This window comes from Artibeus jamaicensis, unplaced genomic scaffold (genome assembly GCF_021234435.1).
Source record: "Artibeus jamaicensis isolate MK-2021 breed Jamaican fruit bat unplaced genomic scaffold, CSHL_Jam_final contig_391, whole genome shotgun sequence".
In the NCBI taxonomy this organism is placed as follows: domain Eukaryota; kingdom Metazoa; phylum Chordata; class Mammalia; order Chiroptera; family Phyllostomidae; genus Artibeus; species Artibeus jamaicensis.
The window spans coordinates 1072390-1086920 of NW_026521814.1; the positions used below are offsets into that span (position 1 = coordinate 1072390).

At 32.4% G+C, this 14531-nt stretch overlaps 1 protein-coding gene across 3 annotated transcripts in view; it reads left to right on the top strand.

The window, feature by feature from the left end:
- The window catches only part of SLC4A10 (solute carrier family 4 member 10), a 273304-nt gene that overhangs the window by 143819 nt on the left and 114954 nt on the right, over nucleotides 1-14531 (top strand). For all 3 annotated transcript variants that reach the window (XM_037140408.2, XM_037140406.2, XM_037140407.2), the window contains exon 5: nucleotides 9918-10078. In XM_037140408.2, coding sequence (XP_036996303.1) covers nucleotides 9918-10078 — 161 coding nt within the window. The remainder of the gene's footprint in view (nucleotides 1-9917; nucleotides 10079-14531) is intronic.

The following is a 14531-nucleotide window of genomic DNA, read 5'->3' on the forward strand; positions in this document are numbered from 1 at the left end:
AAGTTGAATCTAATGAACGAAATAAACTAGGGAGCAAAATAGAACCAGAGGTACAGAATCATGGAATAGACTAAGAACTTTAAGAAGGGAGGAGGGAGGTAGGGACTGAATGAAAGAGGATGAAGGGATTAGTCAAGCACATGTAAGAAAGACCCATGGACATTGACAACAGTATGGGGACTGATTATGGAAAGATGGGGGGCCCAGGTAGGGGGGAAGAAGAAGGGACAATTGTAGTAGCATAAACAATAAAATGTAAAAAAAAGTAATAATATAAAATTAAAAAAGAAAACACTTCAAAATCACCAAACTTTATCAGGTGATGACTGTACTTAAAACAATATTTGAAAATGTAATTACACAGTTGGTGAAAGACAAATATTGTATGATCTCATTTACAAGAGGAATCTAATGAATGAAATAATGAGCAAAAAACCCCCAAACACTTCCTAGCATCACTTAATGATATATTTGGACCATTTTCTATGTTATCAATACAGATTTATATCTTTTAATGACTGTTACATTTAGTTATATGGATAAACTTAATTTAGCCAGGCTTGATAGTGACTTAGGCTGTTTTATTCTTTTACTATGGTCATTGCTACAGTGATTATTTACACACATGTTTGGCATTATTTTGTTGGTATTTATGTAGGGTTAATTTTTAAAAGTGGAAGTGTACCAAAGAGAGCACTTTTTTTTTACCCTGGTAGATATTTAAAAATTGCTTTCTTAATTTTTTAGTAATTTATACTTTAATTAACATTCTATGAGAGTGCTTATTTCCCACAAATCTTTGTCACACTAAATCATCAAACTTTATTTTTATAGATGAAAAATAAATCTCATTGTTTTAATTTAAATTTGTTAATTATTAGTGGGATTGAACATCTTTTCATGTTTTTATTTTATTCCTATGAACTAATTGCTTCTTTTATTTACCCATTTTATGTGATAAGATCATTATTGTCTCTACTAGCTTATTTTAATATGTTAAATTGGTAGAATGTTATTTTGTGTGAATTACCTTTTTAAATAAAAATTTACTAAATCACTTTTCTTATGCTGCTTTTTATTATAATATTTTAAATATAAAACCAAATTTAAAATAATTTGATATGAGTTGGTTAATTTTAAGATTGAGAAACTTCATCATATATTTTTCTTTCAATTGCATCAAAAACTAAATACTTTGGAGTTTTCAAATACATAGTACATATAGTCATCTTTTTTTGCTTGACAAAAAAATGTGATCTTCACAAATTAGTGATATAACTGGTGTTATTACTTGTTTATAATGAATATAAAATGCGAAACTTCCTGTGTAAGACTAGAAATGTGTCTTCAACTGGTTATAAGAAGTAGTGTTCCTGGATGACTTAAAGGATTTCTTTAATATTTCTTTCTTTACTTTCATCCCATTCAATAGAACTGAGAAGTTTGGAATTATGTTTTTAACTCCCTTATTTTTAAAATGGTTGTTGATTTTTCACCTTCCAGATCAAATACTTATCTGTTCATTTTAACCAGTAACTTCCTTGTAACTTGCCCAGTCTCATAAAGCTAGGAGATGACAGAGCAATGCTAGAATCTAGTCATTTCCTTTGTCACAGTTGAGCAGGTTGGATTTTCATGTTCTAATAGACTGAGTTGAAAATTTTGTTTATCCTAAACCACCAAAATGTATTGCTGTTTATTTATAAAGAATAAAAGAGATGATCCAGTTAATTATTAATATTCTTGAAACTTACCAGATAGCACCTGTGTTCTTAGCCATGCTTCTGGAACCTGAGGTTCAGGGAGACATTTGATGAGCAATCAAATAGTAACAGATGTTGAAGGGGAGGGTAGATAAATTTTGGTTGAGACCGATATAGGAAATATAAGAAAGAACTGAACATATTTATTGAAGACTTAGAAATGTAGTGGGTTTTAAAGTGGCAGAAGTAATTTTGTTCTGGTGGCCCTAATTCATTAAAAGGCTAATTTTAATTAATTCATTATTCTAACTGATTTTTCAAATGCAACTTAATTCTAATAATCATTAGCATAACCGTTTGAAGCAGTCTACTCTTTTGATTAGTATTCTACAGGGATTAATAATTTTCTACCCTAGTAGAAGGAAAAGGACATTTTATCAGAACATTGCACCTGTCATGTATCACATCTTGAATAATTTATGCCCACTGCGTTGCCAAGTAAAACTTGAGCAAAGTTTTAGATTTTGAAGCTCATTTTTAAATCATAATTATTTAATAAATGTTTGTAAAAACCAGCTGTTCACTTTTAAAAACCCTAAAAGAAGCCATATGACAAGGCCTAACTAAATCAGCACAATTAGAATGTTCTGCTTATAAATAGCATAGTGTTATTAATAGAAACCTGCTCAGAGATACCACAGCTGTGCAATTGTGGAGACAACATGCTTGACTCACTGTGCTTGCCCTTTAAAAGTGCTTTCCACAAATGAGCTCCGAAGAGGCAAAGCAAGGCATAGCGGTTACGCCTCTGATACATATGTGATAGTGTAGAAAGGATCATTACCTCGAAATTATTTTATAGATGTTGTAAAGGTATTTGATATTCAAAAATAGCACAGCTTCAAGTTATCAAGATTTTTCAGTGTAAGGTGAAGTGTGAAGATAATATGGATTAAAAACAGCTAATGTCTATAAACTCTACATTTGAATATATTTTATTTCCCCTTTCCTGTTAAAATAGGCACTTCAGTATTACATATGTGATTCCTAGGCCCGCACTAACCATGTTCCCACTCCAACCTTTACCCTATCCCCAGCTCTACCCAAAAGATGTTTTCTCTTGAGACTCCATGTCTTCCCCTGAGGCTATAATTTTGAATGGTATAGTAACTCCTTTACTTACTATATAAATAGAATGAGGGAATGAAAATTCTTTAGAAAGATTAACTGAACTAGTGAGAATAGAATAAAGAGTTCATGTCTATGGAAAACATCTATTTGTAATTTGCAGAAGGATTTTATTTTGTAGATTTTTAATAAGAGTATTATAGAGATTATTATCAACTTAATTCTCATAGAGCTATTGTTTACTGCAAAGAGATTCCAATGTGTTAATCATGGATGAAAACAGATACAGACAAACTAAAAGAAGTGAAAATATTCTCATAGTTTAAATCTGCCCCTCCTCTTAGAAAATGTCATGCAGTTGACCTATAATCTTGATTTTTTTCATGTCCATTACTTCTCATTTATGACATGAGACTCTCGTTTGCTTTGGTTTGCTAATCAAACAAATGTCAGCTGAGTTTATTTGAAAACTGGAATAAATTGCAGCACTTTAGGTCATTAATGGCAATCAGACATTCTGCAACCAACAGAATATTCACTGACTACAGATCTTGAACCAGGATTTGGTGTGTTCCCAGACCTGTTAATTTCTATCTTTGAAGCATAAAATGCCATGAACTGCCCCCCTCTCAGAAAATAGCTGTGCTTATGTATTTGTGTTTATATACAAATTTTATTTTAGTCTTTAAAATATTTAAATAACAGCACTTTTGGCATTATTCTGAAACTTGCATGAAGTACTGAATCCTGAAACATTTAGTAACTTGATATTTATGACTTTCGGGTTTCTTTTTATGGAGAGGATCTTCCACTTCCTCCTGTAATGATCATGAAACCTGTAGCTATATCAAACCATTCGCAAAGGTAAGGTATAGTTGGTCATGGAACTACCAAACTGCTCAGAACTCCCAGAGATTTCATTCTTCCTTCCCAAAAGGCCAAGTGCCCAATTTGAAGGAAATTATTCTAAAGGAAAAAATACCCTTTGGATGTGCATTTTTTAATGAAAATAAAGGTCTGTTTTATGTATTTATTTGTGTTTGCTTTTGGGGGTGTTATTCATTATTTTTTATTGTTGTTCAGTTACAGTTGCTCCACATTTTCCTCTTTGCTCTCTCCTGCCCTGCCCCCCATTCCATAGTCAGTCCTGACGCCCTGTCTGTGCCCATGAGTCCTCTGTTCATGTTCCTTGACTTGCACCTTCCCTTCTTTCACCTGTTAACTCCCTCCCTTCTCCCCTCTGGTCACTGTCAGTTTGTTCTGTATTTCCATGTCTCTGATTTTATTTTACTCATTTGTTTGCTTTGTGATTAGGTTACACTTATAAGTGAGATCATATGGTATTTGTCTTTCATTGCCTGGCTTATTTCACTTAGCATAATACTCTCCAGTTCCAGCAGTGGTTTCGAAGGGTAGGAGTTCCTTCTTTCTTTCTGCTGCATAGTATTCCATTGTGTAAATGAACCATTGTTTTTTGATCCACTCATTTATTGATGGGCACTAAGGCTGTTTCCAGGACTTGGCTATTGTAAAAAATGTTACTATGAACATTGGGGTGCATAGGTTCTTTTGAATGGGTGTTTCTGGGTTCTTAGGGTATAATCCCAGCAGTGGAATTGCTGGGTCAAAAGGCAGTTCCATTTTTAGTTTTCTGAGGAAACTCCTTACTCTTTTTCACAGTGTATGCCCCAGTCTGCATTTCTACCAGCAGTGCACTAGGGTTCCATTTTCTCCACAATCTCACCAGCAGTTGTTTATTGATTTGTTAATAATGGCCATTCTGACCAATGTGAAGTGATATCTCATTGTGGTTTTAATTTGCATCTCTCTGATGGCTAATGATGTTGAGCATTTTTTCATGTGTTTCTGGGCCCTCTGTATGTCCTTTTTGGAGAAATTTCTACTCAGGTCCTTAGTCCATTTTTTAAAAACATTTTAAAAAATATTTTATTTATTTTATTTTTAAACAGAGGGGAAGGGAGGGAGAGAGAGAGGGAGAGAAACACCAATGTGTGGTTGCCTCTACTGGGGGAACCTGGCCTACAACCCATGCATGTGCCCTGATTGGGAATCCAACCAGCAACCCTTTGGTTTGCAGGCTGGCATTCAATGCATTGTGCCACACCAGCCATGGATCTTAGCCCTTTTTTTAATTGGGTTGTTTTTTTTCCTGGTGTGGAGTCATGTGGGTTCTTTATATATTTTGGAGCTCAAACCCTTGTCCGATGTATCATTGGCAAATATGTTTTCTTATATGGTTGGTTCCCTTTTCATTTTGATGAGTTTTCTTTAGCTACACAGAAGGTTTTTAATTTGAGAAGAACAAAGTGAGAGGGATCAGGTATTGTGATCACAATACCTGATATCAAACTATAGTGCAAGGCCACTGTAATCAAAACAGTGTGGTTTGATTACAGCAGCATAAGAACAGACACATAGACCAATTGAACAGTATAGAGAGCCCAGGATAAATTTAGGTCTTTATGGTCAATTAATATCTGACAAAGAGGGCAGGAACATAAAATGGAGTCAAAATACTATCTTAAACCAGTGGTGTTGGGAGATCAGGACAAGTACATGGAAAAAAATGAAATGAGATCTTCAACTTACACCATACACCAAAATAAACTCAAGATGGTTAAAAGACTTATATGTAAGTCACTGACATCATAAAAGTCCCAGGGGAGAACATAGGCAGGAAAATTTTAGACATTCCATGCAGTCATGTTTTCACTGACACATCCCCTAGGGTAAGGGATATAAAGGAAAGAATAAACAAATGGGACTACCTGGATTTGTTTTTAGAATGTCTTTTTAGATAGACATGTAGATTTATGGAGCCGAATAAGGAACTGAGAATATCTAATACAAAAATGCTGCTGAATTGTGACAAAGGGAGCTATTAAATAGAAGAATTGTCTTTTCAACAAATGGTGCTGAATAATTAGGCATTTATAAGTAAAAAATTATTAACTTCAATCTAAACCTTGAAGTGTATACAAAACTTAATTGAAAGTAAATCATAAGTATAAATGTCAAACGTAAAGCTATGAAAATTTTATAGAAAGCATAGGAGAAAATCTTCAGGTCTTGGGGATAGATGAGTTTTGGGGCATGATACCAAAAGCACAGTCCACAAAAGAAAATATTCATAAATTGACTTTACTCTGAAAACTTTTATGCTGTGAGAAACTCTATTAAGATGATTAAAAACAAGCTGCAGAGAAAAAACATTTGCAAAACACATATTTGAAAAAAATATTATGTAGAGAATATAGAAAGAACTCTCAAATTTCAACAGTATTAAAACAATCAATTAGAAAAATGGGCAAAAACATACACAGACATTTTACCAAACAGGAAATACAATGAAAAATAACCACACAAAAATGTTTAACATCATTAGTCATTAAGTTAATGGAAAATAAAGCCACTATGAAACATCACCTCACACCTAATAGAACAGCTAATTTTAAAAAGTAGTCATAAAGCAAATGGTGAGGATGTGGAGATACTAGACTACTCATCCATTGCTGGTATGAATGTAAAATGGTATAGCTACTCTAGAAAACAGTTTGACAGTTAAAAAAATAAAACTTAACAGATACTTACTATATGACCCAGCAGTCACAGTCTTGGGTATTTATCCCAGAGAAATTAAAACATGTTCACACAAAAACCTCTGCATGAATGTTTTTAGGATCTTTATTTGTAATAGCAACAACCCATAAACAATCCAAATACTCTTCAATGGATGAGTGGTTAAAGTCTGGTATATCCCTCCATGTTCAGCAATAAAAAGTGACAAACAGTTGGTATATACAACTTAAATGGATCTCAAAGGCATTATGCTTAGTGAAAAAAATCTCAAAAGGTTGAAAACCATCTAATTCAATTTACATAATATCTTTAAAATAGTAACAATATAGTGATGAGGAACAGATTAGTGATTGAGGGATCAGAAGCACGGTAAGGGATGAGAATATAAATGTGAGCATGAGCTTTGTGATGATAGAACAGTTTTGTCCTATCCTTGTGATAATCCTTTGTGGTGATAGAACAATTTCTATCTCTATTGTGAGACAAAAGTGCACAGAACTATACACTCACACACACCCCACACACAATCTTTTTCCAGGATTCTTAAAATTTAAATTTTTACTTTCAAAGTAGCCAAGATAAAATGAGTTGGGTGTTTTATTACTTATTTAATTATCTTCACTGTCATCCAGAAGCATGATATTTAACTATAATTTTCCTTATAAGAAAGTATTTCAGGCTGTATAGGTCCAGAAACCCATGAGTACTTTAGAAGTGAATTTATTACTAGTGTTACCAAAACTCACAAACAATATTATTGTATGGATCAGTTTATAGATTTATACTTGAATAATTAAAAAACTAATTTTTTGGTAGTATAGAAACATGTTTCAGGACTTCTTCAATAAAATTTTTAAATACTACATTTTAGAAACAATTTTATAGGTAGGGATGACAGAAAGTACTATAGCTCTAGAAACATTAATTGAAGACATTTTTCAACTGTGAAAAATCTATATTCCCTTTACACCCTTCTATAACCCTGTCCTCTTTATTACCCAAAAGACTGAAAACTTCAAATCAAACATGTTTCTTCAGTCCAAGTTAACAGCAGAATAACAGCTGTTTGATAGACTCCCTTCTTTTGCCTTTTTTGTCTCAAACCAGCATCAGAAGTGAGTAGTATACAAAGTGATAAGAGGGTTAACAAAAGTTGTATCCCCTCTCTTGGTGCTATGTCTATAGATAATGTAAAAAATGGGAGAGAACAGAAAAACTTTTAACCTAAGATTTGTTCCAGACAAGGATGAAAATCAAATGTTAAATCAAATTATTTCCACTATAGACATTAGGAAAATATATTTCAGCCAAGAAAGTCCATGAATTCAACCAAAATAATTGTATTATGTAGAAAAATGGGCACAGACTCCAGAGAAGAGCAACTTGGAATTGAATCTGGTTGACAAGATCACTGGCTTGGGGATCTTGGGCAAGTTTTTAATGTGTTGAATTTGTCTTATTATTTTATAGATGAGGAAAACATGGCCCACGGAAACTCAAAGACTTTCCCTTGGCCACATGACAGTTTAGCTAGGGAATAGGGGTAACACCTAGATTTCTTTTTATTCCCAACTAATCCAAGACTTTCATATTACCTTCCCTTCTCAAAATGTCTGCCAAGAGGCAGACATTGATCCTCTGAGATATTAACATTATAATGTAACCATGGCTTTACTTCTAAACCTGGTAATAAATGCTAATTTATTATAGTTACTTAAAATTATATTTGCTGTCATCATCATTATAATTATGATTTGATGCTGGTATAAATAGTTTAAATGGTAATCTGTATCAGTTTAAGATAGCCTAAATTATGTTTAAAAAATACCCTGCAGTCTCCATGGCTTAAAATCACAAAGGCTTTCTTATGTCTCATGACACACATTCGTCATGGATTAAAGGACTCTACACATCTGCTCATTGTAGCTACTTAGAGACCCCAGCTGGTAGAGCAGCCTCCACCTTGAACATTTCTGATGTCCAGAACTAGTCAACAGTCACATGGCCTCCCCCAGTTAGGTGGGGGAGGGTAGTAATATCATATTCTTTACTGTGAAAAGAGAACCAATTATAGTTTATCAATGATATTATGCTATTACCATCATATAGATTTATGAAATGTTATGGCCCTGTTATGGTTTGAAAATGTTTAAAATAACTAATATGAAAACCTTTTTAACTGTGTAAACAAAACATTCTATAAAATTGCCAGCAATTTTAGAGATACTATCAGTGATTTGGGGCTTATATGCAAATTTTTTTAACCTTCAAGTATTTTATAAACTTATAATAGTCATAGTTATTAATCTATAAACTAGTTTTCCCAATTGGTTTACTTTTCACTTTCCCAAAACTTTTTGCTCTCTGAACAGTGGGGAAAGAAAGATACATAGCTGTCTTTATTTTTCTTGGAACTCTGCACATTGATCATTCTGACTAGCTTTTGTGGTTGGTTATCTTTGGCTGATCCACTGCTTCCCTAAATAGATACTGCAACATATTTGTCCTCTGTTGGAGGAGGATCATTTGGTTACATGAAACAGTAATATATATCATATAGAAAATTTGAGTGATATTGCATTGGGAGAGGAAGTTAGGGCAAAATGAGTAGAAAAAGAGTGAGAAAAATGGTGGAGAATGAGGAAGGAAAGACAGTTTATCATAATATTCATTACAGATATTGGAATTAAATTAGTTATCTATTAGAATTAGATGGAAAGTCCCTAAAAGAAGAGATTTGGTGCTTGTACCAGAGCAGTAAAATCATTGGTTTCTCTTTATTCCTTCCATTTATATTGAGAAACAATCTCAGATATTAGTATATATTTCACTGCAAGAGGGCAATGGTGTCCATTTGGCACTGTGATATCAAGGTTCTTCTATTCCCCATTCCTGGCAGAAAGGCCTAGTGAATGAGGGCTGAGCTCAGATCTCCTAAGTTTAGTCCCTAGGAGGTGACTGCGGTCATTAGATTTTATCCAAACAGGTCTAATAAGTATTTTTCCTATAGAGTAGGCCCCAAATTATACTAGATTCTTTAATTGAATGGAAAAAATATCAAAAGACTCAAATATTTAGTTTTAAGACCTCTCGCTAAAGAAAAATGAGTATTATTTTCTTTTGCATCTTTTCCAATTACCATTATTTTTCATGAAGTATATCTATGTACTCATTCTTAGTTCCATAACAGATTCATTGTGACCACTGAGGAAACATTTATATTAAAATATTTTTTCAGAGCTAGACAAACTAATGAAAATAATATGAGTTGTTTCGATATGTTATTTAATGACAAAAAGAATGCTTGTTAAATTACATTAAAATAATATAAACTGAATCACTTAGGCTAGCTTTTACTTAAATCCAAAACCCATGAAATCAAGAAGCAATGTGAACATCTTTATATTTGTAGTTTTTATTATTGGCATAAAGCATCATTGATCTACAACATAATAGTCAATGTTCTGATGGTGTTTATTTGTACAGGTGGTTGAAGTTTGAAGAAGATGTGGAAGACGGAGGAGAGAGGTGGAGCAAACCATATGTGGCGACTCTATCATTGCACAGCTTGTTTGAGTTGAGAAGCTGTATTCTGAATGGAACCGTGTTGCTGGACATGCATGCCAACACTTTAGAAGAAATTGCAGGTATATCCGTTTTCCCCTTAGCCTATAACACTCTTATGGCTACAGCTGATTTTTTATTACCTTTTCCTTATAATTTTATACATGTGTGACCTTTGGAAAATTCTCATGATCAGCATGTAAAACTGTAAAAATAATTTTTCTTACCCCTTTACTTATGATAAAACAAATTGAATCTCAGAAAAATATGGTTTAACTGGTCCAATAGCAAGTCTGGACCAAGAATCTAGGTATTCTGACTTCCATTTAGTATTTGTTGTTTTTCACTATTGTATTTAATTAGAATGTCACCATTAGAAAATTTAAGGAAAAAATAACAAAGTTAGAGATTGAATTTTTTCAATATTAAAGTACATGAAACAGTCCCTGGCCAGGGAAGTTAGAGAGTTGGTCCCGTACGCCAGGGTTGCAGGTTGCATCCCAGCAGGGCACATGCAGGACTCAGCCAGTGAATGTGTAAATAGGTAGAACTACAAGTTGATGTCTACCTCTCTGTCTCTCTCTTTCCCCCTTTCTCTCTCTAGAACCATGAATAAAAGTTAAAAAATGCATGAAATAGTGATGTGAAAACATTTCATTTAGTAAATTGGAAAAAATGTTAGTTTAGAAAAGAACAGAAAGGAATGATCATTTATAAATTACAGAATATACCAGGTGATGCAGTTGAGATTAGTTTGTAACTTTAGCCTCTGAAGTGAATGATTGTATTAGAAGCCTTTTATGGCTGTGTAACATAAGTACTGATATTTAGGCAGCATCTTACTGTCACTCTAGAAGTAGGGGTAAAGAAAGTATATTCTTCAGGTCTGGAAAACAAAAAACATTTGGTAAAAACAAAATAATACAAAAAACACAAAAATGAGCTTTGAAAGAGTATAACTGAATTATTAATGGAGATTTTGAAAATAAAGCAAAGCAAGGACTCAGCAATTTAAAAAAAAAATTCCTACTTTGGAGGAAAAATAAAAGCAGTTCCATGTGTATGTGGAATTTTTTTGTGAAGTGGAAAGATTTAAGAGAGAGTTCGATATCATAATTAAATTGTAGAGATGGAAGAAAAAAGAAAACAAATAAACTGTTTTTAATCACAAAAGTGAGAGGCTATTGTATTGGAAAAATAAGATATTTAATTTAACCTTCAGAATAGCCTCATGAAGCGTCACTCCCATTTTTCATGAGAAAATAGAAATTCTGAAACATTGAAGGCCCGGGCTCCAGCTGGGCGCCCTGACTTCAGCCCCAGGTTCCTTTCGTTACACTGCAACTGCTGTCTGTAGCAAGAGTAGGCTTCAGGGTTTGTCTAAATTTTAATGGCAATTTGATTAATTAAAAATTTTTTATTTGGTTTCTGGTGCTGATAGGAATACATACATTATAATACATGTGAAAATTAAGTATAGAAAGATATCTTGAATTATAATATTCAGCAAATATAAAAAAAGAAAGGTAAGCCTTTCTTTAAGTTTCATGTATCACCTATGAAGTGGTTATTACACTTTAAAATATGTAACTAAAGCCTAAAAGACTGTATAAAGTTAAATATAGTATATTATTTTTTAGAAAAACACAAGATTCAGTAATGGATCATACTACATCAAGACTGAAAGTGGTTAAATTAGAAATTAGCAAACTTCCTGTGGAATAGTAGCTGTCCAGCTCAATTTCTTAGCTTTATATTATGGGGTCTTACTTATACCCAATAATTTTTTTCTTCTTTATTGAACTTATCCAGGTGACTCTGGTTAACAAAATTACACAGGTTTCAGGTGCACAGTTCTATAATACATCATCTGTACACTGCTTTGTGTATTCACCACACCAAGTCAACGTATCTTTTTACTTTCAGGTGTGCACCATAGACATTTTAACAACATTAATTCAAGTCCTCTGCCCAGTTTTAATTGAGTTTTTGTATTAAATTGTGTATTTCATTATATATTTTAGATAATATGCTTTTATCAGATGTATGATTTGCAAGTATTTTCTCCCATTTAATAGGTTTTTTTTCATTTTGTTGACGATTTCATTTTTTGTATAAAAGCATTTCAATGTAATGTAATCCCATTTGATTTACAATACCTTTGCCTAAGAAGATTGAACCAAAATTAGTGCTAAGACTGATGTCAGAGAGCTTATTCCCTATGTTTTCTTCTAGGAACTTCATGGTTTCAGGTCATATATTCAAGTCTTTCATCTAGTTTTAATATATATTTTTTTGTGGTGTAAGATAGTGGTCTGGTCTCATTCTTTTGCATGTAGCAATTTAGTTTTCCAACACAATTTATTAAAGAAACTGTTTTTTTCCCATTGTATATTCTTGTCCCTTTATCATAGATTAATTGACCACATATATGTGGGTTTATTTCTGGCTCTCAATTTTATTCTTTTTACATATGTGTCTGTTTTTAATGCCAGTGCCATATTATTTTGATGACTATAGCTTTGTAGTATAGTTTCTATCAGGAAGCACAGTACTTCAGGTTTGTTTTTCTCAAGATTGCTTTGACTCTTCTGGATCATTCGTTGTTCTTTTTAATTTTAGAATTCTTTGTTTCAGTTCTGTGAAAAATGCAATTGTTATTTTGATGGTAATTGCTTTGAATCTGTAGGGAAGGTTATTTTGGTTAGTTTGAACATGTTAACAGTATTAATTCTTTCATGGTCACAGTGTACCTTTTCATTCATTTGTGTTGTTTTCTTTCAAATTCTCTCATCAATGTCTTATAGTTTTCAAAATGTAAATCTTTTACCTCCTTGGTTTAATTTAGACCTACTTATTTTATTTTTTGATGCAATTGTAAATTGTAAATGGGACAGTTTTCTTAATTTCTTTTTCTGATAGCTCGTTATTAGTGTATAGAAATATAACCTATTTCTGTATATTAATTTTATATCCTGTGACTTTACTGAATTCATTTACTATTTCTAATATTTTTGGTGGATTATTTAGGGTTTTCTACATACAATACCATATCATCTGCAAACAGTGACAATTTTAATTCTTCCATTCTAATTTGGGTACATTTCATTATGTTTTTTCCCTTGCTTAATTGTTATAGCTAGGTCTTTCAATACTACACCAAATAAGAGGGCATCCTTTTCTTGTTCCTGATCTTATAGGAAATGTTTTCAGCTTTTCACCATTGAATATAATGTTAGCTGGGGGAGTGGTGGTAATATATTTATTATATTGAGGCACATCATTTCTATACCCAGTTTGTTGATCATTTTTATCATAAATAGATGTTGAATTTTGTTAACTGATTTTTCTGTATCTATTGAAGTGATGTTTTTTGTCCTTTATTTTGTTAATTTGGTGTACCACATTGATCAATTTGAACATGTTGAACCACCCTTGTGTCCCTAGAATAAATCCCAACCGATTATGATATATGATCCTTTTAAGTATTGTTGAATTCAGCTTGCTAATATTTTGTCAAGGGTTTTTATATCACATTCATCACAGATATTGGTTTTTAATTTTGTTTTTTTTGTAGTGTCTTTAATTTTGATATTAATTAATGCTGGCCTCATAAAATAAGTGTGGAAATATGCCTTTCTCTTCAATTTTCTGGAATAATTTGAGAAGGTGGTATTAACTCTTCTTTATATGGTTGGTAGAATTCACCTGTGATGCCATCTGGTTATAGATTTTTGTTGTTTGGCAGTTTTAAAATTGGTGATTTAATTTTATACTTGTAATTGGTGTTTTCAGATTTTTTATTTCTTCATGGTCCAGGCATGGAAGGTTGTGTATGTCTTGTAATTTAAGCATTTTTCTTAGGTTTTCTGTTTGTTGGCATATAATTGTAGCAGTTTCTTATTATTTTTTGTATTTCTTTGGTCTTATTTGTTCTGTTTTATTTCTGATCTTATTTATTTGGACCATTTTTTTCTTGATAACTCTGGCTAAAGGTCTATTAATTTTATGTTTTCAAACAGCCAGCTTTTAGTTTTATTGATCTTTTTTATTTTTTATTTCTATTTCATTTGTTTTCACTCTGATCTTTATTATCTCCTTTATTCTACCAACTAGATTTTGGTTTTTTCTTCTTGTTCTAGTTCCTTTAGGTATAAGTTAAATAGTTTATTTGTGATTTTTCTTGTTTCTGGAGGTAGGCAGGTATGGTTATGAACTTTACCTTTAGAACTACTTTCGCTGCATCCCATAAATTTGGAAAGCTTTGCTTCCATTTGTCTGAAGGGTTTTTTTGTTTGTTTGTTTCTCTTTGATTTCTTCATTACACATTGATTGTTTAGCAGTATGTTGTTTAAGCTCCATGTGTTTGTGGGGTTTTCCCTTAGTTTTCTTCTTTGAATTGATTTCTAGTTTTTTATGGTTGTATTCAGAAAAGAGGCTTGATATGATTTCAGTCTTCTTGACTTTATTGTTTAGTGGTCTAATATGTGATATATCGTGAAGAATATTACATGTACACTTGAAAAGAATGTGTGT